Here is a 24,174-nt window from a genome sequence, read left to right as displayed (position 1 = left end):
ACCTATCACTTCACACATACCTCTGCTTGAAAGGCTTCTTCCCCTCTTTTGAGTCATGGACCCTTTTGAGAATCTGATTCACCTATTTTTAGGGAGCTGGATGTAGGCAGTTTTTACAAAGGTACAGGCAGGATTTAGGGAATCCAACAGGGATGGTGAAGCCCGTTGGGGCTAGCAAGAAACAGAGAGCAGTTATAGCCCAAATCCTGAAAGGCAAAGGGGACCTAGGAAGTGATGCAGCTGTGACTGTAAGAGAGGCAGCTAGTAAGGGCTGTGGCCTTGGGCAGAGGAATACTAGACACTGGTGGAGAAATATATACCACTACCCTGAAAGGTCACAGGTTCGATTCCCAGTCAGGATGCATGCCCAGGTTGTGGGTTCTATCCCTGGTCAGGGTACATGTGGGAGGCAACCGATTTGATGTTTCTCTCTCTCCCTCTCCATTCTTCTCTCTCTAAAATAAAATTTTTTATATATATAAAAAAATAAAACAACTGTAGCTGGTTTGGCTTAGTGGATAGAGCATTGGCCTGTGGACTGAAGGGTCCCAGGTTTGATTCTGGTCAAGGGCATATGCTTGGGTTGTGGGCTCGATCCCCACAGTATATAATAAAGTATGTACTTTAATAATTTTGTACTTTATTTAATAAAGTATGTACTGTGTTTACTAATTTTGTACTTTATTTAATAAAGTATTTACTTTAATAATTTTGCACTTTATTTAATAAAGTATGTACTTTATTTAATACTTTTTAAAAAATCAGAATAATGTATCAATATTGATTGATTAATTATAACAAATGTACCATAGTAATGTAAGCTCCAAATGTACCACAGTGGAAACTGAGTGTGAAATATATGGGAACTCTTTATACTATTTTGCAATTTTTCTGTAAATCTGAAACTATTCTAAAAAATAAAACTTGTTTCTAAAAAGCTAGTACTCTAAGTCTAAAAGGCTGAATCTGCTACATTTAAGACATAATTATCAACACAACATCAGCCATTACACTGTTGTTCTTGTAGCAGCCACCTTGTCTCTGAGGCTCCTCGAGGCATTTCCCTACATGGCGATTGAGCTGCCCCCTTAGTGCGGCTGTTTTGATTTTACTTCCTCATTCACTCTCAGCGCCCGTGTAGAGAATGAAACAATCTCAGTAGCAAACAGCAACATTCAGTTCTTCAGATGTTTACTGGGTACCCAGTTTGTGCTTTATCCGGATAATACTGTCCCGTACAGTGCCCGCAGTCATGGTGCTGACAGTGGAGTAGAAGACAAACGTTTTGCTAAAACCAGTTTGGCTCAGTGGATAGAGCGTTGGCCTGCGGACTGAAAGGTCCCAGGTTCGATTCTGGTCTAGGGCATATACCTTGGTTGCGGGCACATCCCAGTGGGGGGTGTGCAGGAGGCAGCTGATCGATGATTCTCTCTCATTGGATGTTTCTAACTCTCTATCCCTCTCTCTTCCTCTCTGTAAAAAAATCAATAAAATACATTTTTTTAAAAAGAAGACAAATGTTTCCTCAGCAATGCTCCTCGGTCCAAGAGCATCTAAAATGGAGGGGCAGAGGGGCACACAGGGAGGCAGTGGTCAGGACCAAGTAGGAAGAGGCTGGTGCTGCAGGATGAGACGTGAGGTGTCACTGCAGGGCTTTTAAACAAGTGAGTTACATGATCAGATTTAGATTTCAGAAAGATAATTCTGAAAAAAAAAAAGAAAAACTAATTCAGATTGTGATGTAGAGAGTGGACTTGCAAGTAAAAATAGGAGATGCTAAAACCGGTTTTGCTCAGTGGATAGAGAGTCGGCCTGCGGACCGAAGGGGTCCCAGGTTCGATTCTGGTCAAGGGCATGTACCTTGGTTGTGGGCACATCCCCAGGAGGGGGTGTGCAGGAGGCAGCTGATCGATGTTTCTCTCTCATCGATGTTTCTAACCATCTATCCCTCTCCCTTCCTCTCTGTAAAAATCAATTTTATATATATATATATATATATATATATATATATATATATATATATATATATATATATTTTTTTTTTTTTTTTTTTTAAATAGGAGAAAGGGGGGAATGCAGTTGTTAATCTTGTGCCCACCTCCCCCTGGTTTGAGCTTAGGAATCTGAATGCCTCCATTTAACTCAGTGAACCATTTGCACGGTTCACTCTGGGGTCTAAAGGGATAGATGCAAAAGGGCAAAGATGATTCGAGTCCTGTCCGGTCCATGTGGTGAGTCGTTGGAGTCTAGCATGTGGCACTGACCTCACACCAGGGCTGCATAGCGTCTATCACCAATTTGACAGTCATTCATTCTATCAGATTTTTTCTTTCTGCAGCAGCTAACAGCCATGTCTCAGTTTCCTCAAACTCATCGCTGGGCCACAAGGGCAGGTAGTAGTGGCTGATCACCAGTTCTAATCACCATCAAACTGGCATTGCCGTCCCCCTGACGTAAGGGAATTTGGTTTCTTCTCGGACTTGGACTCATAGCGGTGCTCTCAGAACCCTGAGGCCAGGGGCACCTTCTCTGAAGGGACTCTTTAATCACAGACCCGGAACGTAATCTAGTCCAGGGGCCCGCAAAGTATAGCCTGTGGCCAGAGGGGCTTGCCATCTACTTTTGTACGTCAAGTTCCATCAGAAACTCATTCGTTTCTGAATTCTCTGTGTTCTATGACTGCTTTTATGTAGCAACAGCCAAGTACAGCAGTTTCCTCAGGGACCAGATGGTCTGCAAAGCCTGAAGAGTTTCACTGTTTGGACCTTAACAGATAAGTTTGCCAAACCTGTCCAATAGAAATATAGTGCAGCCTGGCTGGTGTAGTTCAGTGGTTGAGCATCAGCTCAGGAACCAAGGGGTCACCGGTTTAATTCCCCGTTAGGGCACATGCCAGGTTGTGGGCTCGATCTCCAATGGGGGGCGTGCAGGAGGCAGCCAGTCAATGATGCTTCTCTCTCATCAAAGTTTCTATTTTTCTGTCTCCCTTCCTCCGTCTCTAGAAATCAATTTAAAATATTAAAAAAAAAAAAGAAAAGAAATATAGTGCAAGTCACATATGTGAGCTAATGAGATTTTCTAGTAGCCACATTTTAAGAAGTGAAAAAGAAACAAGTGTAATTGTGTGTAACAATGTTTTATTTAACCTATATCTGAAACATCAATTCAACATACCATTGATATAAAAAATCAGTGAGATATTTTATGTTCTTTTTGCATGTGAAGTCTTCAAAATCCAGTGTGTGGCTGAAACTGGTTTGGCTCAGTGGACAGAGCGTCAGTCTGCAGACTGAAGGGTCCCAGGTTCGATTCCGGTCAAAAGCATGTACCTTGGTTGCAGGCACATCCCCGATGGGCGGTGTGCAAGAGGCAGCTGATTGATATTTCTCTCTCATCAATGTTTCTAACTCTCTCTTCCTCTCTGTAAAAATTCAATAAAACATATTAAAAAAAAAAAAATCCAGTGTGTGTTTTCCACAGCTCAGTTCACACTGGACACATCTCAGGTGCCGAAGAGCCACAGAGGCTAGCGGTTACTACATGGACAGTGCAGGTCTGCACTCAGGCTCTCCAAAGAGTGTGATGAGCCCCAGCTCTTGGTGCAGAGGTCAGCCTTGACAGAGCGATGTTGTACCGAGATTTCCGTGAGATTCTGTGATCCCCAAGACCAGCAGGGAGCCGAGTCCGATGCAATAAATAAAAGAGCCTTTTCCATGCTAGCATGGGCTCTGTCCCACTCATGCCTACAGCATGGTGGAAGAGAGCACGAATTTCACCAAGCCCAGGGGTTTTACACCGGTGGTGATGTCACTGCTTTGGCTGACCCTGATTGGGCTAGGGTCCAGTTAATGGAGGATAACTCCGCCCTGCCCCACAGTGGAATCTGGAGTTTATCCTCACCCTGCTCTGCCCTCTCGGCGGAACGGTTTTTCTATAACTGACACTTCTGGCCTGCCTCCGAGATACTGGCTCCTCCCCTCAGAAAATGGCCCAGCATAAATACATACATACATACATATATACATACATACATACATACATACATACATACATAAAGACAAATTAACTTTCCAGTTGCAAAATGTGGCAACCTCCTTGGGTGTGTGCTGAACTTGTACTTTCAGAATTAGACATCCTTAAAGCACCCTGCATAACTCTTCTAATTCTGGGTCCCTTTTTATGGTTAAAATCATCCACGAGCCAAAACCGGTTTGACTCAGTGGATAGAGTGTTGGCCTGCGGACTGAAAGGTCCCGGGTTCGATTCCAGTCAAGGGCATGTACCTTGGTTGCAGGCACATCCCCGGTGGGCGGTGTGCAAGAGGCGGCTGATCAATGTTTCTCTCTCATCGATGTTTCTAACTCTCCCTCTCTCTTCCTCTCTGCAAAAAATCAATAAAATATATTTTTTTAAAATCATCCATGAGACAAATGCCAGAGTCAGCAGGACAAAGAAAAAGTACCCACTCTCCTTGATCCACCAGAGCTAGAGGGATGACATGTAGCAAGTGAGGCCAAAAGAAACATTCAGCTGAATTCAGGCTGTGGTGAAACTCAGACATCTGGGTCTTGTTGCTTATTTCCTGAGCCCCTGCTTTAGAGCACTATAGTCAGTTTTGGAAATGTCTGTGAGTTTCATTTCTCCCCTGGTATTTCTTCAGTTTATTTCTTTCCTACTTACATAGAAGGAGTCACACTGGATGACACTTAAATTCTTTATTGACACTTAAATTCTTTATTCTTTATTGAGAGGAAGGGAGAAGGAGAGAGATAGAAACATCAATGATGAGAGAGAAACATTGATCGGCTGCCTCCTGCACTTCCCCTACTGGGGATCAAGCCCGCTCAGGAACCAAGGGGTCACTGGTGTAATTCCCCGTTAGGGCACATGCCAGGTTGTGGCAGAGGGGGGTGCAGAAGGCAGCCAGTCAATTGAGCATCAGCTCAGAAACCAAGGGGTCATCGGTTTAATTCCCCGTGAGGGCACATTCCAGGTAGTGGGCTCCATCTCCAGTGGGGGGCGTGCAGAAGGCAGCCAGTCAAGGATGCTTCTCTCTCATCTAAGTTTCTATTTCTCTGTCTCCCTTCATCTCTAGAAATGATGCTTCTCTCTCATCAAAGTTTCTATTTCTCTGTCTCTCTTCGACTGGGAATCAAACTCTGACTTTCTGATTCATAGCTTGATGCCATCACAGCTGGGCTGTTGTGTGGGTGTTTTTTTTTTAACTAAAGGTGCCTGTGGTTTCCTTGACCCAATTATTTCCCCAAGAACACTTAAACTCTTTTTCTCCATCAAGGCCTTTATTCAAGGTGCATTCTTTACTTTTAAACTCCCCTGTTCTGTAAGTTGGCCTAATGCCCTTCATCCATGGCCTAGGGTATCCTTTTCTACATTACTGGACAGGCTGCGTGAACATGTACGCACTTACCATGTACTTAGCGAGCACTGCTCTGCTGGAGATGCAGTGGTGAAACACAGTCGTTGCCTATCAGTGGGAGGGTCAGACTCCTAGAAGCGCATTCTGGTGCCAGGTGAGACATGGAGACATGGGATGACTTGCCTACGAGGGAGGCTGGGCGTGGGGAGGAGGGGGCGGGGAGATGGGTGAAAGGGAATGAATGAGTCATGGCCTCAGGCCCAGTGCAGAGCAACCTCATGATTTGCTTTTGTTCTCACAGGCCAACGCCCAGAAAGTCTTACAGAAGCTGGGCGATGTGCAGGACATTTTCCAGAAGAGGCAAATGAGTCTGATGAAACTGGCAGCCAGACAGACCCGCCCAGTGCAACCTGTGGCCCCCCATCCTGAGTCCTCCCCAAAATGGGTGTCACCAAAAACCAGCCAGCCTTCTGCCCTGGGTAGGTTGTGTGGGGAAGGAAGCTTTGTGGCTTTGCCCCTAGGGTAGACATTGTGGTTGTTAAAATGAGCAGTGGTTTAAAGATATGTAGCATTTACGCCGAAACCGGTTTGGCTCAGCGGTAGAGCATCGGTCTGTGGACTGAAGAGTCCCAGGTTCAGTTCCGGTCAAGGGCATGTACATTGGTTGTGGGCACATCCGGGGGGGGGGGGGGGGGGGGGCGGCGTGCAGGAGGTGGCTGGTCGATGTTTCTCTCTCATCGACGTTTCTAGCTCTCTATCTCTCTCCCTTCTTCTCTGTAAAAAGTCAATTTTATATATATATATATATATATATATATATATATATATATATATATATATATATATATATATATGATATGTACAATAGTATTTAAAACAAAACCACGGAAATGAAATGCTACAGGCATTGAGGACTCATATGAAATTTGATAAAACTAAGTCCCTAGATGCAAGGAGAAGCTCGCAGTCTAGCAGAGGAATAATATAAATGTGCAAGCAACATCTGCATAAAATAGACTCCATTATGGACCTTTAAAAGTTAATATCAGATTCTATTAGCAATGGAGTGGTAAAGTTGGTTCTTCGAAAAGATTAAAGAAATAGATAACTCCTTATTACAATGCCACATAGGTTTCTTTGTCTTTTTATTTAATTTATTAGAGGCCTGGTACACAATGTGTGTGTGTGTGTGTGTGTGTGTGTGTGTGTCCCTCAGCCTGGCCTGCACCCTCTCCAATCTGGGACCCCTCGGGGGATGTCTGTCTGCTAGTTTAGGGGCATTAACTCCATCCATTAGGAAAATCACACAGAATGTCCTTGACATACAAACAGTGTGGTTTTATGAGTTGTTTTGATAATAATGGCCACCCCTTTAAATAATATCTGCTTACATACAATACAGTTGGTACTATGTGAATTCAGAATGTTAATATCACAAAATCATAGAAGGTTGTAGAGGAAATAACCTTGAATTGTCTAGTCCACACTTTTATAAATATTGGAGTTTCCTTTTCAAATATTTTGAATGCTTTTTATCCTAAGATGCTTAACCAGGTTGTTCCCCGCGTGACCCCAGAAACTGGATTTCAAAGTTACCAGGGGCTTGTTTCCCTTCTGGTGGGAAAAAAGCCACGGGCCTAGTCACCTGCCACCAGCCCGATTCGCGTGGCTCCGTACCTAGGCTTTTCAGCTTCTCAGCGCTTGTGCTCCTTTCTCTTTCAGCCAGCTTTACCGTGGTTTTGGGTGATAGACGTTTTGTCTTTTAGTTGTAGTTTTGAAATTGTTGTGGGAGGTGAGAGATTAGTTGCTCACCTATGCCGCCATCTTGTTTTTTTTTCTCCATAGTTGTTTTATCTTCCCAATGTGCTGACCCTTTCATAGTTATAAAATGTCTCTTCTTTCCTTCTTATCTTTAGGAAAGCTATTCGTCTTAAAGTGTATATTAACACAGCCATCCCAGCTTTCTCATGCTTTGTGTCTTCATGAGACACTTTTCCCATTATTCTATTTGTTTTTCTTTTAAAGTATATTTCTTGTAGGCAGTATATAGTTGGACCTTGCTTTTTAAATACATTCTGTCAACCTCTGCCTTCTAATTGGAGTGTTTAGTCTATATACAATGTAATTAAGGACACAGGTGGATTTAGTGCTATTACTTTGTTATTTGTGGTCATGTTTAATTTATTTTTCTGTTCCTTTTTTCCTACCTACTTTTGGGTTAGCAAATTTCTTGTAGTCTTCATTTTTAATCCCTCTATTGACTTTTTAGCATACATACATCTTTGCATTGTTTTCCCCCAGATGTTTCTCTTAGGGATTATCATATGCATCCTTAATTTGTGTCAATCTACTTTGCGTTAATGTAGTAAAATATAAGAAATTTGCAGCAGTATAGTTCCACACACCTCCCACCCATCCTCTGTGCTATTCTTATCATAAATCTTGCATGTACGTATGTTAAGTCCCCCAATAGTTTTATAATTTTTTGCTGTAAGCAATCATGAATTTCTTTTAAAGAAATCAAGAGAAAGGAAAAAAATATATATATTATATTTATCATCCTAGTCACCATTTTCAGTATTCTTTTTTTCTTTAACTGAATTACCATCTTGTGCATTTCACTTCGAGATGAAAAACTGCTTTTAGCATTTCTTGTTGTGCAGTGCTGTTTGCAACAAATTCTTTCCTTTGTTATTTGTCTGAAAATTATGGGATCTTTTGATAATTCTCCATTTAGTACAGCTGTCTCTTATATGTTTCAATTTTCAGAAGTAAGCCTTGTAAACGGTTTAGTGCATTTCTTTTCTGAATTTTCCATACACACATACAAATATACACAACACACTCAACACGCACACTCAGACACACTTACAGGCACATACCACAGATACACACAAACACTGATACCCATGGAGACATCCCTCTTGAATGGCTAGAATCAGAATTTGATTCTCCTGATCTCTGATCTAGGGCTCTTTGCCAAAACTAAATTATGTTTACTTCTAACTTTGCCTCTACCACTTTGTCTCTCTCCTTATTTTAAGGGATATGTGTTTGTTACAAATAAGTAAAGCAGGAATGATGGATTTTTTTTCTCAGCTTTTCAAATACATGATTTCAAAATAGGTAATGACCGTCCTCAGGTAAATAGATCTTCAACATGTCTGAACAGGTACCATTGGCCTTGGTCCAGCAACGTGCTCCTTCTGCAGAGCAGTCCTAGCTTTCGTTCCGGAGAGTAACCACCGAGCGTGGACTCTACTCAGGCAGGTCACGAACCGGATTTTCAAACGCATTTGTCCGATTCTTCCGTAACTGAGTCTGTGCCAAGATAGACTCATTTTACAGTGTAAGGAACATGGGTAGGGAGCTTAGAGATGGGAGCTGTCAGGTCAGCTCTGACTCTTGTTAGCTGGTTGTCTTGGGTACCACATTTATCCTCTCTGAAATTAAATAAGGAATGTGAAAAAATATTTTTAATGCCATGTAGCTATAATAATAGCTAAAATGTACTGAGTGCTTACTATGATCTAAATACTTATTACATATTAACTCATGGAAGCCTCCTAGTGACCTGATCCAATAGGCTTTCTCATTATCCCTTACTTTGTGGTTGAAGAAGCTAAGGCACAAAGACTCCTCTATAATGTGTGTCCCATAGATGAAAGAACAAGACTTAGATGATGGCAGTATGGCTCCCACATCCCTGCCTCTAATTTTGTCACTGTACTTGATAGTGTTAAGGGCAGGTGCTTCTCAGTCATGGGTTTTGCCAATTATAGTGAATGCACACCTGGAATCTCCCAGCTTTCCAGAGATCCTACAGAAAGTGAGCAGCCCAGAGGATTGTCCATTGTTGTAGAGTAGCTTTAGTGGTCATATAACCTGGGGCAGCAAACATGTACTTCACTACATATTTCAACATGACCTCCATGAAAAACCCATGGCAAGGCTAAGCTGCTTCCATTTGGCTCACAGAACCTGAGGGTAGGAAGGGGCTTCTGAAAGTTAGATGGCCAACCTCCATCAAGGCCACCACAGATAAGAACCAGGATGATATAACTGTGACATTAGATGGATAAATGGCATTCTGACCATGGGACCTAGAGATGCTCAAATCCTGGCCCAGCTTAATCACCTGTATCCTGTGAGTTTCTCCAGGGAACTATAGATACAAGGTAGTGACATTGACAAATAAGAATGAAGGTACCACTTACCATATTACCCTTGTAGCCATCACCCCCAAGGCAGTCCTCTCAGTAAGTCCCAATCTTACTGCCAGTGGCCATGGAGCCTGAAAAAAAAGTTATCTCCCAGATGTCTGAGAAGTCAGTGGGAAAGGGAAGCAGGGAAACAGAGTGACGGAGCGAAGAAATCCAGAGCAAGGAAGCCAAATCCCCCCTGACTTAGCCATTGGTTCTTCCCACGGTCATATTACCCACTAATAAATGTTATTCCGTCTTTTCTGGAATCTAACTGCTAGGTCATCACATTAGCAACAACTCCTTCTGGCTAAGGCATGTATGGACATCCCCTCATAAAATTATAGCATGAGTGTGTGTGTGTGAGTGTGTGTGTGTGTGTGTGTGTGTGTGTGTGTGTAGGGAGAGAGAGAGAGAGAGAGAGCGCACAAGAGCATTTAAAAGAAGATTGTAGTGTTCAAAATAGTATGATTTTAGTAGTAGTCAAATTTTCTCTAATAAGTATAAATTAATTACCTGTATAATGAAAAAATATATTCAGTAGTATGTGATACCTAGACTTGAATCAGCTTTTTAAATCCAAAAATAACATCAAATACAGTACAAATGATAAATGCTCAAGCAGCAGTGTGTAAAAGAATTCGTGAAGTTTGAAAGTCAAGGAAGATTTCATAAAGAAAGTAATACTTTAGCTGGCCTTACAAAGAGGAATGATGGAAGCTATGGTTTTTACCACATCACATCGTTTACTGATTTGTTGTGGTTGGATGTTTCAAGTGGAGTTGGATGTGACTTTGTCTTTTCAGATCAATGTCTAGTGTCAGGGGTCAAGGACTCATTCTACGTTTGTATCTCTCCTTCACCTCCACGTTTACTCGCCACCTCAGAAACCATCACAGCAACTCAGTTTAGTTTTGCTTATCAACTGCCTCAACACAGTCCAGCTGTTGTTCAGGCTAAGTGCTGAGTTATTTATAAGCCAAAATCACCAAATTAATGGCCAGTTTTCTTTGTCCCTTTAGCTCCTCTTCAGAGAACATCTGAGGAACCTTATGCAGAAACAGATTTGGACTTCCTGGTAAAGAAAGATGACAAGACTAAATATGAAGGCAAGGTAAGATCACCCTCCTTTTACCAATAGAGGTTTCTGACATGACAGAATGTTGCTGCCATAATTATTAATAAGCCAGGTTCCCCTGTTTCATGCCTATCATCAGTTCCAGAAAATATTCCTATAAAGGCATGTAGCATGGACTAGTGCTTTCAAGAGCTGAGGTTTGTAGGATTTCTTCCTTTTCTTTCTTAATTACAACTAGATGTGGAAAACTGGTCATGCACATAATTATTGGTAGATACTGTTTTATTGAAAGAAGTAATTTTATTCATTCTCATAATCGGACTTCATATTTAAAATAGGTAGAACAGTCTTGGCCAAGTGGCTCAGTTGGTTGGAGCATCATCCCATACACCAAAATGTTGCTGGTTGGTTGCTGGTCAGGGCACATACCTGGGTTGCGTATTCGGTGCCCAATTGGGGTGCGTGTGGGAGGCTGCTAGTTGATGATTTCTCTCTCTTTCTCTTTTCCTCTCTCTCTAAAATCAATAAAACATATCCTAAGGTGAGGATTAAAAAAAAACTGTAGAACAGAGTATAGTTTATGTATAAAAAGCACATTAAAAAAACTGAATAGAGCTTCACACACACACACACACACACACACACACACACACACACAAAGAATATATGTATAACTGATGAACTCTGAGTAAGCTCTATGTATTGTGCCAATGTTTCTTTCTTGGTTTTAATATTCTATTTATGGGGATGCAAGGTTGGTACAATATCTGCAAATCAATTAACGTGATATACCACATAAATAAAATGAAGGATTAAAAACCACATGATCGTATTAATGCAGAAAAAAGCATTTTATAAAACTCAGCACCTATTTATAATAAAAACTCTCAGCAAAGTGGGAATAGAGGGAACATACCTTAATGTAATAAAGGCCATATATGACAAGTCCACAGCCAACATCACCATATCAATGGGCAAAACCTAAAAGTGTGTCCCTTAAGTTCGGAACAAAACAGAGATTTCCGCTTTCACCACTCTTATTCAACACAGTACTGGAAGTCCTAGCCACAGCCATCAGACAGGAAGAAGAAATAAAGGCATCCAAATTGGAAAGGAGGAAGTAAAACTCCTTTAGTTAATAAAGGAACTCAGCAGTTTAGCAGTATACAGAATCAATTACCAGAAATAAGTGCATTTTCCTACACCAACAGTGTTCTATCAGAAAGGGAAACTTAATAAAAACAATCCCATTCACAATTGATTCAAAAAGAAGAACAGCTGAAACCGGTTTGACTCAATGGATAGAGCGTCGGCTTGGGGACTGAAGGGTCCCGGGTTCGATTCCGGTCAAGGGCATATACCTTGGTTGCGGGCATAACCCCAGTAGGGGGTGTGCAAGAGGCAGCTGATCGATGACTCTCTCTCATCGATGTTTCTAACTATCTCTCTCCCTTCCTCTCTGTACAAAATCAATAAAATATATTTTTAAAAAGCAGAAGAAGAAGAAGAAGAAGAAGAAGAAGAAGAAGAAGAAGAAGAAGAAGAAGAAGAAGAAGAAGAAGAAGAAGGGGAAGGGGAAGGGGAAGGGGAAGGGGAAGGGGAAGGGGAAGGGGAAGGGGAAGGGGAAGGGGAAGGGGAAGGAGAAGGAGAAGGAGAAGGAGAAGGAGAAGGAGAAGGAGAAGGAGAAGGAGAAGAAGAAGAAGAAGAAGAAGAAGAAGAAGAAGAAGAAGAAGAAGAAGAAGAAGAAGAAGAAGAAGACGACCTAGGAATGAATTTAATCAAGGATGTAAAAAGACCTGGACTTAGAAAATTGTAAATCACTGAGGAAACATTGAGGAGAAGCAGTGGGAGTCTTATTCAAACAGCTCATAGATAAAACTAGTAATTCTTCCCATAGAACCCCAAGCGTACTAGTCTGTCTTTACACCATTCGCCATAAGCTGGCCCCTGAGTCCCACAGCCAGACCTCTGTCACTCAGTCTTGCTGGTCCCAGATCACTTCCCCTGGAAACCATGAGCTCACTTGCTTGTTTTCCTCGGTGAAGGTGGTGTGCCTGTCCAATGGGAACCCCGTGGTTGCTCAGGTTGTTGGGGTGCCAGTCCCGTTTCCCATCATGACTCCCATCCTGGCTGCGGGTGCTCCACAAAGTGCATTCCTTGGAGGAAGCAGAGCAGAGTTTCAGGGCAGAAGCTGTGAGGGGTTAGTAAATGCTGAAACCTGAGGAAGCAAAGAAGCTGCAGTTAGAAAACAATGCCCCCCAAATCCAGCTTGGTGCAAAGCTGCCTGGGACAGGACAGGCAGTTTCATGCCATTGACATTTGTCATATTTTTTCATTTCTGTAAGTGTTTAGTTTCTTTAAGTCAAACAAACAGCCCTTTTCGTTCAGTCCTGAAGAATGCACTCCAAGGAGCTGCATTCGGGGATCAAATTTGAGTTTCCCATAGCCCTCACATTTACATAAGAGACAAGCAAGGCCAATGCACAAAGAATACCAGACCAGGGATTGTCACTCAGCATGTCTTGGATTTGTCCTGCAGGCATTCCTCAACCCTCCAGACGAAGATATAGTTTGGGCCCTTAATCTGGCATCCGGGAGACAGTTCCTGTCTGACCAACCAGCAACCAAGCGACCCAGAATCAAAACTACCTGGTGGTCAGCGCACGTCATAGTGACCAATTTTTTAATTGTTTGACCATTTTATCTATTTGCATATTAGCCCTTAATTATATAGGATTCACTTATGCTTTAAGAATTAGAGTATAAGTGAATCCTATATAATAGGAAACTCTGATGGAAATATGGAAAATCTCTCAATCAATGCAATATACAGGGGCAATATTCAAGTTTAAGGGGGAAGAAACCCCCACTCTTCTTATTTTTTTAATGTATCCATAAGTAATCATTTGCATGACCAGAGCATTGATGGGGAAACCCACGAAGTGTCCCACAGAGCAGATACGTATTTTCAGTTCATCAGAAAAACCTGGTCATTTTCAGCTATTTGCAATTAGATGGCATTTCCATAAAAGCAACATGAGCCCACAAGTTCCCATAAACAAAAGCCTCCAGTGGACTAAGGAGCAGCGGGGAGCAGCGACGGTGCCGCGGAGAAAGGCGGCACCTGTTGACTTCTTTGCAGTTGGCTACATGTATCTGACTGGGAGCTTGTCAGGCTCATCCTATTTTCATCTGCTCTGCAAAATACATGTTAACATTTAGCAAAAATAGCATTTGAAAGAAGGCCCAGACCCGGAAACCCTTGTCCTCTCTAACCCATAGCTGATTAAGAGGGAGAAAAGGAGGTTGACGGACACGAAGAACAGTCATGGCTGCATGCGTTCTGTGGCCGTTGTCCAACATGCATCGGACTCCAGGCGACAATTCTGGCATCTTTTTGGCTTTCAGCCTAGAACTCAAAGATGGAATGAAACTACAGCCAGCCTAGAAGCTTGAGCCATAACATTGTGATAAATGCCCTTCCTTGTTCTCAATGCTAAATGTTCACAGAAGAAAAAAAATCTATAAACCAAAACCATTCGTGATTGCTACTAGAGTTCCTGATACTCACTCCCTGCCACATAATCACGATCTGATTTTATCATCATCGGATCCAAAAAGGGTGCTCCGTCAGTGATCCTTATCGTTCGGGTTCACAGGAACTTGGCAAAGTAAAGGTGACAAAGTTGCCGAGACTCTCTGGGGACCGTCTGGCAGCCGCGTGGCCTGCGGTGGAAAGGTGGAGCCTGGCTGTGGTTGCTGGCAGTGGTGATGGGGTGCTTCCTGTCCGCCCCGGGGCCAGCTGGAAGCTGAAAGCATGACTCTTGGGGCTGCTTTCCCCGGCTGCTCACAACACATCACAGCCTCCGACAGGGCTGGAAAGAGGCCAGAGGCAGAGGAGAATTCCTTGTTTCTGAGGGAACCCTCAGGATGAAGGAAGTGCTCTTGGCTGTGCGTGCCAACAGTGCCCCTGGGCACCTATTAGCATGATTTAAAGTAGCAGAGGCCTTCCCAGGCTCTTTGCAGAAATGTACAAAAACAAAAAAAAGCTGGGAGAGGTGAGGGAATGGTTGCTGACACTGACTGAGGGCCGGACACTGTGCTGGGCAGTGGAGGGACCCCATGTCATTGCAACTCCTCAGTACCTTGTGAGTGGGATGATGTGTGTCCCTCATCTTATCTCTGATGCCGTTGAGACTGAGAAGTTCAGTGAGTTTCCCCAAGGGTCATGCAGCTCGTATATGGTGGAACTGGGATTTGAAACTAGCCATTTATGTAATAGCAGTTTACTTACCTATCTAACTTAACCTATCCACCTGATTACTTACTTAATCTACTTACCTCGCCGTTTGCCTATTCTCCCATACTCTAAATTTCCACTTCTGCAAAATGGGGATAAAATAAGTAGCCCTAGCTGGTTTGGCTCCGTGGATAGAGTGTTGGCCTGCGGACTGAAGGGTCCCAGGTTCGATTCTGGTCGAGGGAACACGCCTGGGTTGTGGGCTCCATCCCCATTGGGGGCGTGCAGGAGGCAGCTGATCAATGATTCTCTCCCTCTCTCTCTCTCCCTCTCCCTTTCTCTCTAAAATCAATAAAAATATTTATTTTAAAAAGTAGCCTCACAGATGGTCTATTAAATGAGAAATATATGGGAAGCACTCGCACGAAGCCTGGCATCGCCCAGGTTCTTAGTAATTTTAATTTCCCATTTAGTCTCATGTTCATAGATAGAATGTTCTGAGTAAACATGAAAAGGAGCTGAAGGATGCAGGTCCTAAATTGAATATCTTTTCCTAATCTCAAATATGTACACGTTTTTGGCCAATGATAACAGATTAGGGCCAAATTCAGTTCCTTTCTTTCTCATTCCTTTGAATCCCCCGGGCTTTCATTTGCCTTTCTACTTCTCAGCAAGGGAGCTATAATTACGTTTCAGTGTTCACCTTCTGTGATGTTTGAAGTGTAGTCATTCTTAGAGCTAATAAGAGGTTCAGAGAATCCACCAAATTCTTGAGGCAGTCCCCAATCAAACTCTCTGAAGAATTTCTAGAATGAAGATTTTCAAGGTTCCCTATGTACTGCACCGTGGGAAGCTTATTAATACCTGGCAATGCAAATTCCCTGGCCCCATCTTTAGTGATTCTGATTCAGGAGTAGGGTGCAGGAATCTGAATTTTTAACTTGCACATTGGTGGCAAGAATGCAGGTGCTACAAGGACCACCTTTGGTCACGTTGACTGGAGGCTGTATCCATAGGCCACGAGGACTTGGGGTGGTGAACTCATTAAGGTGAATATGGAACTGTTCGGATAAGATAGAATCCAGAATTCAAGGCAGGAGGTCATGATTATATTAACGTATGAGAATGTATTTATTTTCACTAAAGGAGCTGAAGTTCCTCAACGCAGGAGGTCATGATCATATTAATCTATGAGAATGTATTTATTTTCACTAAAGGAGCTAAAAAAGATAAAATAACAGTAAGACCACTGTTGGCTTTTCTCTTTGACCAATAAAAAAGTGACATAGCTGAAATATTTGATAGGTCCAATTAGGGTAGCTTACTCAGCTCAATTTAATATATAACAGAGCAATGCTCTGGTCCATGTGGAAACAATTCTAACAGTGGGCTTTAACTCAGGAAACTTATTAGTTTCATGGATGAAACAACTTATTGCCAATAATTATAAAACAAAATGATAGATCTCTGGGAAAAAGGAATATAACATATTAAAGGGCAGTGCATAGCAAGTATATTTGGAATGTTTGTTTTTAAAAAATATATATTTCATTGAATTTTTTACAGAGAGGAAGAGAGAGGGATAAAGAGTTAGAAACATCAATGAGAGAGGATCACTGATCAGCTGCCTCTTGCACACCCCCTACTGAGGATGTGCCCGCAACCAAGGTACATGCCCTTGACCGGAATCGAACCCAGGACCTTTCAATCCGCAGGCCGACGCTCCATTCACTGAGCCAACCGGCCCCGGCTAGAATGTTTTTAGGAGGTGGCATTTGAACTTAACTTTAAAGAATAATTACAACTTTGAAAGATAGATAAGATGGAGAAGGACATTCCAGGAAGGGGCATAGGTTATTCTGGGAATGGTTTGAGAAAGCAGGAAGATAGACCAAAGACAAGTTGCTGAAGGCTTTGGTGTTGCCAGGGAGGCACCTATGTATTGGAAAGACAGCTCTGGAAAGATAATGAAAAGGAAATTAGATGAAGGTAGGGAGACTGATCAGCTGCCCATGGTCTAGATGAGTATTGAGAGCCTACTAAAGGCAGCATCAAAAAGGGAGATGGACAGGGCTCATACCCAATAATCCGGATGTTCTCCCCAGCACCTGGAATATACTGCATTGTCAGAGAAAAATTGATGAATGAAGAAGTAGATCAAGGCAGAGAGGAAAAGGGAAAAGACTTAATAAGGGAAGGAAGGGGGAAAGTGAAGATAATGTTGAGGTTTTCATGTTGGATTCCTGATTGGATGAATTTGTTGGCCACTATAGAGTATATATAGAGTACACTATAGAGTAGAATATATATATATATATATATATATATATATATATTCTACTGAAGAAGGCATGGCCTGAAGATTCATATATATATATCTTTTACAGAGAGGAAGGGAGAGGAATAGAGAGCCAGAAACATCGATGAGAGAGAAACATCAACCAGCTGCCTCCTGCACACCCCCTATTGGGGATGTGCCCACAACCAAGGTTCATGCCCTTGACCAGAATTGAACCTGGGACCCTTCAGTCTGCAGACCAACGCTCTATTCACTTAGCCAAACTGGTCCTGGCTTGAAGATTCCTTTGGCTACTAGGGCAGCCTCTTTAAAAATGGCAAGTGCCTATTTGGAGGGTTAGGGGCTGTCTTTCACTCATCATCCACACATCACTGTGAACCAGCTCATTCAGATGTTCTCCTATCTCTAGTCCAGGTCAGCTGCATTGGGTGGGGCTTTCAAAAGGGAGGGGAGGACATGCCTTCTTCAGTAGAAAGTGAGGTTTTATGAAGGCCGAGTCCAGTATTTGTAGAGTATTATAGATCTGTAAGAGCAACCAACACCCTCTCTTGCAAATCACTGTTAAAATAATGTTTGCAGATTTTTAAGGAGTCATTTTCCCCATAAATAAAATACTACAAATAGTGTTTAGAATATTTATTCAGCCTATAAAAAAACAGCTTAAGAGTAGTAAAACATTGAACTAATTACTAGCAATGCTATCTGGGAAATTTAAGGTTATAGGTAAATCAGACCCTAGAGAAATTATGAAATAGGCAATGCGTGCATGTGGGACCCATTCCCCTCTCTCTCTCTGATCGTTCCCCGTGTCCACAAAGCATAAGTCCGTTCCAGCCTGTCTCCTTAGGCCTGCCCTTCTTCTCCAAAAAGCTTCAGTCTATAAAATGTCCTAAAACCTTTCTCTCTCCGCCCCTCCCTTCTGAAAGCCCCACCCAATGCAGCTGACCTGGCCTAGAGATAGGAGAACATCTGAATGAGCTGGTTCACAGCGATGTGTGGATGATGAGTGAAAGACAGCCCCTTAACCCTCCAAATAGGAACTTGCCATTTTTAAAGAGGCTGCCCTAGTAGCCAAAAGAATCTGAGGGCCATGCCTTCTTCAGGCAGTATCCGTGAAGAGCAGGACAAGGCGAGATGTGCTGGAAAGGGTCAGAGACAGGGAACAAACAGGGCAGACCCGCCATCTGGGAATCTGCTCGCAAGATAGATGGTTCTTGTTTTTCAAAAGTTCTTCCTGCCAACACCGGTTTGGCTCAATGGATAGAGCGTCGACTTGGGACTGAAAGGTCCCGGGTTCGATTCCGGTCAAGGGCATGTACCTTGGTTGCGGGCATATCCCCAGTAGGGGGTGTGCAAGAGGCAGCTGATCGATGACTCTCTCTCATCAATATTTCTAACTCTCTATCTCTCTCCCTTCCTCTCTGTACAAAATCAATAAAATATATTAAAAAAAAAAAAAGTTCTTCCTATTCTCCACACCAGAACCACTAAAACTCAAAAATAAACAAATAAAAAAGAGAAGGTTTTCCCCTTTTCCCCCCAGGAGGTCCAGCTGTGGAGAAGGGGAGGCAGAGCCAGCCCTTCGAAGGCCCGTGGTTTCCACTCTGAACTGTGTCTCTAAGATCATCGGACTGAGGCCAGAAAGGACTGCCCAATGGAGAGGTCACCTTTTCTGTCTTTCCCACTCTCCTCACCTGCACCCCACCGTTCTATAACCTCTCAGTGGTTCTTGGGTTTTCATAATTTACAATGCCAGAAAATGCTTAACCTTAAACACTTCTTGGAATGGTCACTCTTTCTTCCCGTAAATGGTTCAACCCCTTATCTGCCTGACCTTTTCTCAGAGTGAAGTCTAATAGCGTCTCCTTCTAGGAAGTGTGATAATAAATAATACTTTCATCTTAAATTATGAGACATCACCACTTCAAAAGAGTTGGAGCTGAAATTGCTTTCCAAGCATCCGGACAATCACAAAATGAAATCATTTAACTTCAAGGAAAGCTAATTTGATTCAGTTCAAATGTTGCTATCTCTCCTTTGGGGAAGAAAAAGACATTTTAATAATCAAGTGAAAATTAGCTATTAAAGAATATGGGTACTTTTAAAACGTTGATTAATACTTTTAAAAAGATATATTCTTCAGAGAAATTAAAAAAAAAAAATCTTTACAAAATTCCATCAAGCTAGGAACTTATCCTGTTTTCTTAATTTTAAAACATCTTTCTTCAAAATATAGGGGAAACAAAACAATTAGATTATATGCTTGTTGGGAAGACACAGGAAGTCATAGGAAGGGTACTGCTAGACAGGCTGTGCGGGTTGGTGTCCCTTTGACCTGGGAGAGAGGCTGGGGTGGAAGGGAAGGTGTGGGGAGTGATGTTGGGCCCACAGCAGTTGCCAGCCTGCCTCCCACCTTTTCCCTTCAGAATAAAATGAACATAAAGGGGACAGGGCTTTTCCACCTGATTGGCCTCCCAACAGGGTAGTTTATGGGTTGGTTCCCTTTGAAGGCACCAGTTGGCTGAGAGGATGCCCCCTCTGGGATGCCCTGTGGACAACTCCAAGTATTTCCCCAACACTACCAAGCAACTAACTCAATTCTGACACCATCTACCATAGGTTAAAGCCTTAGTGCTACAAACCTCCCTCACCCCCTTAGGCACCAGTCAGAAGTCCAGGCTGTCACTGGTGCTTCTGACTGAATCACCTATAGGTCAGAGGTTCCCAGGGCCCCCTCTCTGGGTTAGATTAACTTGCTCAAGCAGCTCATAGAAAACTCCAAGGAACATTTTACAAGATTATCAGTTTCTTACAAAAAGATATAATTCAGGAACCAACAGATGGAAGAGATGTGTAGAGGAAGGTATGTGGGAAAGTGCTAGAACTTCCATGCTCTCTGGGTAAGCCACTCTACCCCAATCTCCCCCTGTTCACCAACCAGGAATCTCTCTTTGGGTTTTTATGGAGACTTCATTGCACAGGCATGATTCATTAAACCGTTGGCCGTTGATGATTGAATTCAATCTCCCGCCTCTCTCTGTTCCCTGTGAGGTAGTGATGGGGGGGGGGGGGGGGGAGAGACTTGAAAGTTCAAACCCTCTAATTATGTGGTTGGTTTCACTGATAACCAGCACCCATCCTTAGGGCCTTTCCAGAAGTCACCTCATGAACCTAAACTCAGGTGTGGTTGAAAGGGTTTCTTATGACTTATCAAGAATCTTTATTGCTCTTATTTAGGAAATTCCAAAGGTTTTAGGAGCTCTGTGCCAGCAATTGTGTGTGTGTTATGATGTAAATGCTTTTCTTATGGGTGTGGTCAAAACTTGAAAGTCACTGCACTAAAACACTAATCTGTCTAAACCGTAGCAAAACCTTAATCTACCATACCTCATTTTATTGTGCTTCACAGATGTTCCATTTTTTACAAATTGAAGGCAAGATCCTCCACCAGCACAAAGATTACTACTTACTTTACTTTGAGTCTTGCCTTATTGCCATAAAGTATCCACAGTATCTCGAAGGTATGCCTGTAGTTAACAACCCTCACTGCTGGTTTTTCTTAAAGTAGTCCTCAGACCTGCTGCGGCTCCTTCCCATCACATCTCAATCGTACCAGTGTTGTACTCCATCAAACGGTTGGCAGAGGACTCTTCCTCTACCCTGACATCAGCTGTCTGACGTGTAGCCACAGGAACATGGGTTGACACACCCAGTCCATGCCCCAGCATTTCGGGAAGCTCATGAGGACACCATGCACGAGAAAGTGTAATTAGAGGGATGTCATCATTTAGTGTAAAAGATAACAAAATCCATACCTACACCTTGAGTCATCGTTATTTTCCCATCACTAAGTTGTCATGAAATAAGAGACCCTACAATGCACCACACACTTACAAAGATCAACAGAATTGGGAAGAGCACAATTCATTTTATCTACAGCAGCTGTTTCACGGTGAGAAGAAGTTTGGTTAATAGCAGCTGTTACTCTACATGAAGGCCCTGGATTCATGTTAAGGATCCGAAGATGGATAAGGCTGGGGCTCAAAGTCCAGCAGGCATTTCAGGGAGAACTAGAAAAGGATGCAATGGAACATTAACTGCCATGGTAATTAGTTCAACATCATCTAGAAAATGTGAACAAAGAGCTGTCTTGGGTAGTGTGGTGAAAGTAACTACATTGGTTTGAATCCAGAGATTGGTATTTGCTTCTATATATTAACTGAAATGAAAAATATATCCTTGGGAGGGTTAGGGAGATATGGGGGAGATAAGAGATCAACCGAAGAACTTGTATGCATGCATATAAGCATAACCAATGGACGAAAAACTCTGGGGGAGGGAGGGCATGTATGAGAGTGGGGGTGGGGTGGGGATTGGTAAGGTATGTACACATATAATACCTTAATAAAAACAAACAAACAAACAAACAAACAAATGGGGGGGGGAATATCCTTGTCTCTGGTCAACTATATGTAATAGAGAAAATGAAAAATTTAGATTCTTACTGAAATGGTATCCTATTTTAAAAGAAAAAATACATATATAAACTTGGAATGTAAGATTCCCTTTGTATTTTAGAGCTAAATTAGCAAAATTAGTGTCCCAAATACTCCTTTATTTGTTAGCTTGCTTTCTGGATGTGAGACCAGATTCAAGAAGACATCTGTGAAAAAGATGGAAGACCTGTGATTTCCTTTCATCTACTGGACATTTTTTTTTTTTTTACTGGACATTTTTTCACTGCTGTCCCCGTGGCTGGCGTTGCGGATACTAAGGGAACCTTAACTTTGCTGCTAATCGAGCGAGAGGACTATCTTCTTACAGCCAATGGGTTGAGAAGCATCTAAATCCCACCTGTTTTGCAAGACTTCCCATCAGTTTCTTAGTCTGGGGAAAGCTCATTCTTCATCTTCCACCTCTAACTTACCAGGAATGTTTATGTTCATTCATTAAATTTTCCTGAACGGTTCTTTTGCAAGAGAGCCCTTTCCAAATCTATCCTTTTTTTTTTTATAGAATGTAAAATAACTAATTTACACAGAACCTGGCAGGCAGAAGAACTCAAATGATGGCTAATTGTCTGTTTGCTTGTTATTTATTAACACTTTTATGATAGGCTCATGCTACCAATGTTATACCAATTCACGTCCTTGTTAAAATTATATTTTCCTGATATCAAACTGAGCAGGAAGTCTTGCCTCCTTTTGAGAATTAAATGCCTAGTACTGTTCTGAAAAAGAGCCACAGTCTTACTGAGGTAGACAGTGCATAGGGGCCGTGGTAGGATGTTCAGTGACCTTGCCCAAGGTCCCAGCTGGCATGTGATGTGGCAGGGCTTTGGACCAACTGGCTTCTGGCCTGCACTGGTGGCCACATTGCACATCCTATGGAGCCAGCTGCTTTCGGAGGTGGAGTGCTAGCACAGACAGGTGATACGGAGCCTGTGAAAGTGGACACCAGACTTACATCGTCTCTGCCTCTGGCTCTTTCTGGCCTCAGGCAGGTCGAAACTTCTCCAGATGTTAATTTCTTACCCAAAGAGAAGAATAGGAATGAAGATATTTTGTCAAATGACCTCTTTATCTTTTAGCTCAAACTCTGAACCTTTTTTTTTTTTTTTTTTTTTTTTTGTGAATCATCAGGGAAGAGGGAGGAGAACAATGTTAATAGCCTATCATTAAGGAAAACGAATACATGCTTTTCAGGATGAGTTTTCAGTGTTCCTTAGGGAATCGTGAAGATCCACAGAAAGGAAAGGATGAAGAACTGGATATGATGTTCATCTGGAGAAGTAAAAGCAAAATCAATACCAAACCAAGAACTTGGGGGAAAGAAAGATACAGATTTAGTGCTCCCTCACAAATAACATAGAGTATCTTACCAAACTCTCTTTCACGTCAGAATGAAGAAATACTTGAATGCAGTCGTGATGGGGAGAACCCTGAGCAGGAGCAGCCCGACAGTCCTGAAAATCTTTCCCCCCGCAGGTAAGATTGCAGATTCCTTGAGAGTCATTTTTAATCCCTTGGGGTGGAGGGATAGGGTAGAGTATCCTCTGTTTTAAATCTCATCACTTATCTTTCCCAGATAAAATCACAGTTATTCTATATACTAACCTTCACTTATCTACCCGAGAACAAAAACCCATGGATCTCATAAAAGCAGCAAGCAAGACCTGAAAATGACATCTTATAAACCACATTCCCAAAGATACTCAGTGTTTTAAAAAAATGAATTATCAAGACAATAGTAAATATCAACTATTGTTGCTATTAATTGAATTATTGGTTTAAACCTACTTAAAGGCAGTAGGTCCCCAAAAGACACAATTTACACAAACTTAATGCTATTTTTGGCCGACTGAAAGGTGTTTGCAATTCATGTGAATGCTCAGCAGTTCAGTGGAAAAGACCAAAAGCAGAAGGGGAAATTCATTTTTTTATTTTTAATCCTCTATTTAGAATCCCCATCATTACCTGCCTCTGTTCTAGCACTCGTCACATTGTTTATGCTCACACCATTTGACTTACTGACTTGTGAGTTGTTCTTATTCCCATGGTCTGTCATGTTTAGCTCTTAACATGCTTCTAAAAAGTACTTGTAGAATGAATGAACAAACATCTTTAGGAACTTGCTTCTTGATTAAAGCCAGTATTAATTTGACTACTTGATATTCTTTCACTTTAAGGAAACGGGTAGGCTCTTACTGATGGGAACATAACTTTGAGACTAAGTAAATGGCTAAATTCGGCATATCTGAAAGTGTGGATAGTTGAATTGTCTCTGAAAAGCAGTACGTGGCAAAGTGTTCTCTCGTTTTTCTCAAGTGATGGTGTATCTTTTGGGTCTTTTCTAACTATCACTACAACCTACCTACTTTTATCTTTATAATTTTACTTTTAGAATTACAAATCTTATCTTTATAAAAGTATTAGTTAAACAGGCCCTTTAATTAAACTATTAATTAAATTAGTAAGC

General features: G+C 42.1%; 1 protein-coding gene across 1 annotated transcript in view; it reads left to right on the top strand.

The window, feature by feature from the left end:
* The window catches only part of MCF2L2 (MCF.2 cell line derived transforming sequence-like 2), a 175,471-nt gene that overhangs the window by 71,833 nt on the left and 79,464 nt on the right, over nucleotides 1-24,174 (top strand). Inside the window, exons 13-15 of the mRNA XM_084874189.1 lie at nucleotides 5,679-5,856; nucleotides 10,602-10,693; nucleotides 23,098-23,183. Of these exons, the coding sequence (XP_084730315.1) occupies nucleotides 5,679-5,856; nucleotides 10,602-10,693; nucleotides 23,098-23,183 (356 nt within the window). The remainder of the gene's footprint in view (nucleotides 1-5,678; nucleotides 5,857-10,601; nucleotides 10,694-23,097; nucleotides 23,184-24,174) is intronic.

This window comes from Pipistrellus hanaki (assembly GCF_964339955.1).
Source record: "Pipistrellus hanaki genome assembly, chromosome: 2".
Taxonomy (NCBI): Eukaryota; Metazoa; Chordata; class Mammalia; order Chiroptera; family Vespertilionidae; genus Pipistrellus; species Pipistrellus hanaki.
The sequence above is the reverse complement of the archived record's forward strand: the minus strand, read 5'-3'. Positions and strand labels throughout refer to the sequence as shown.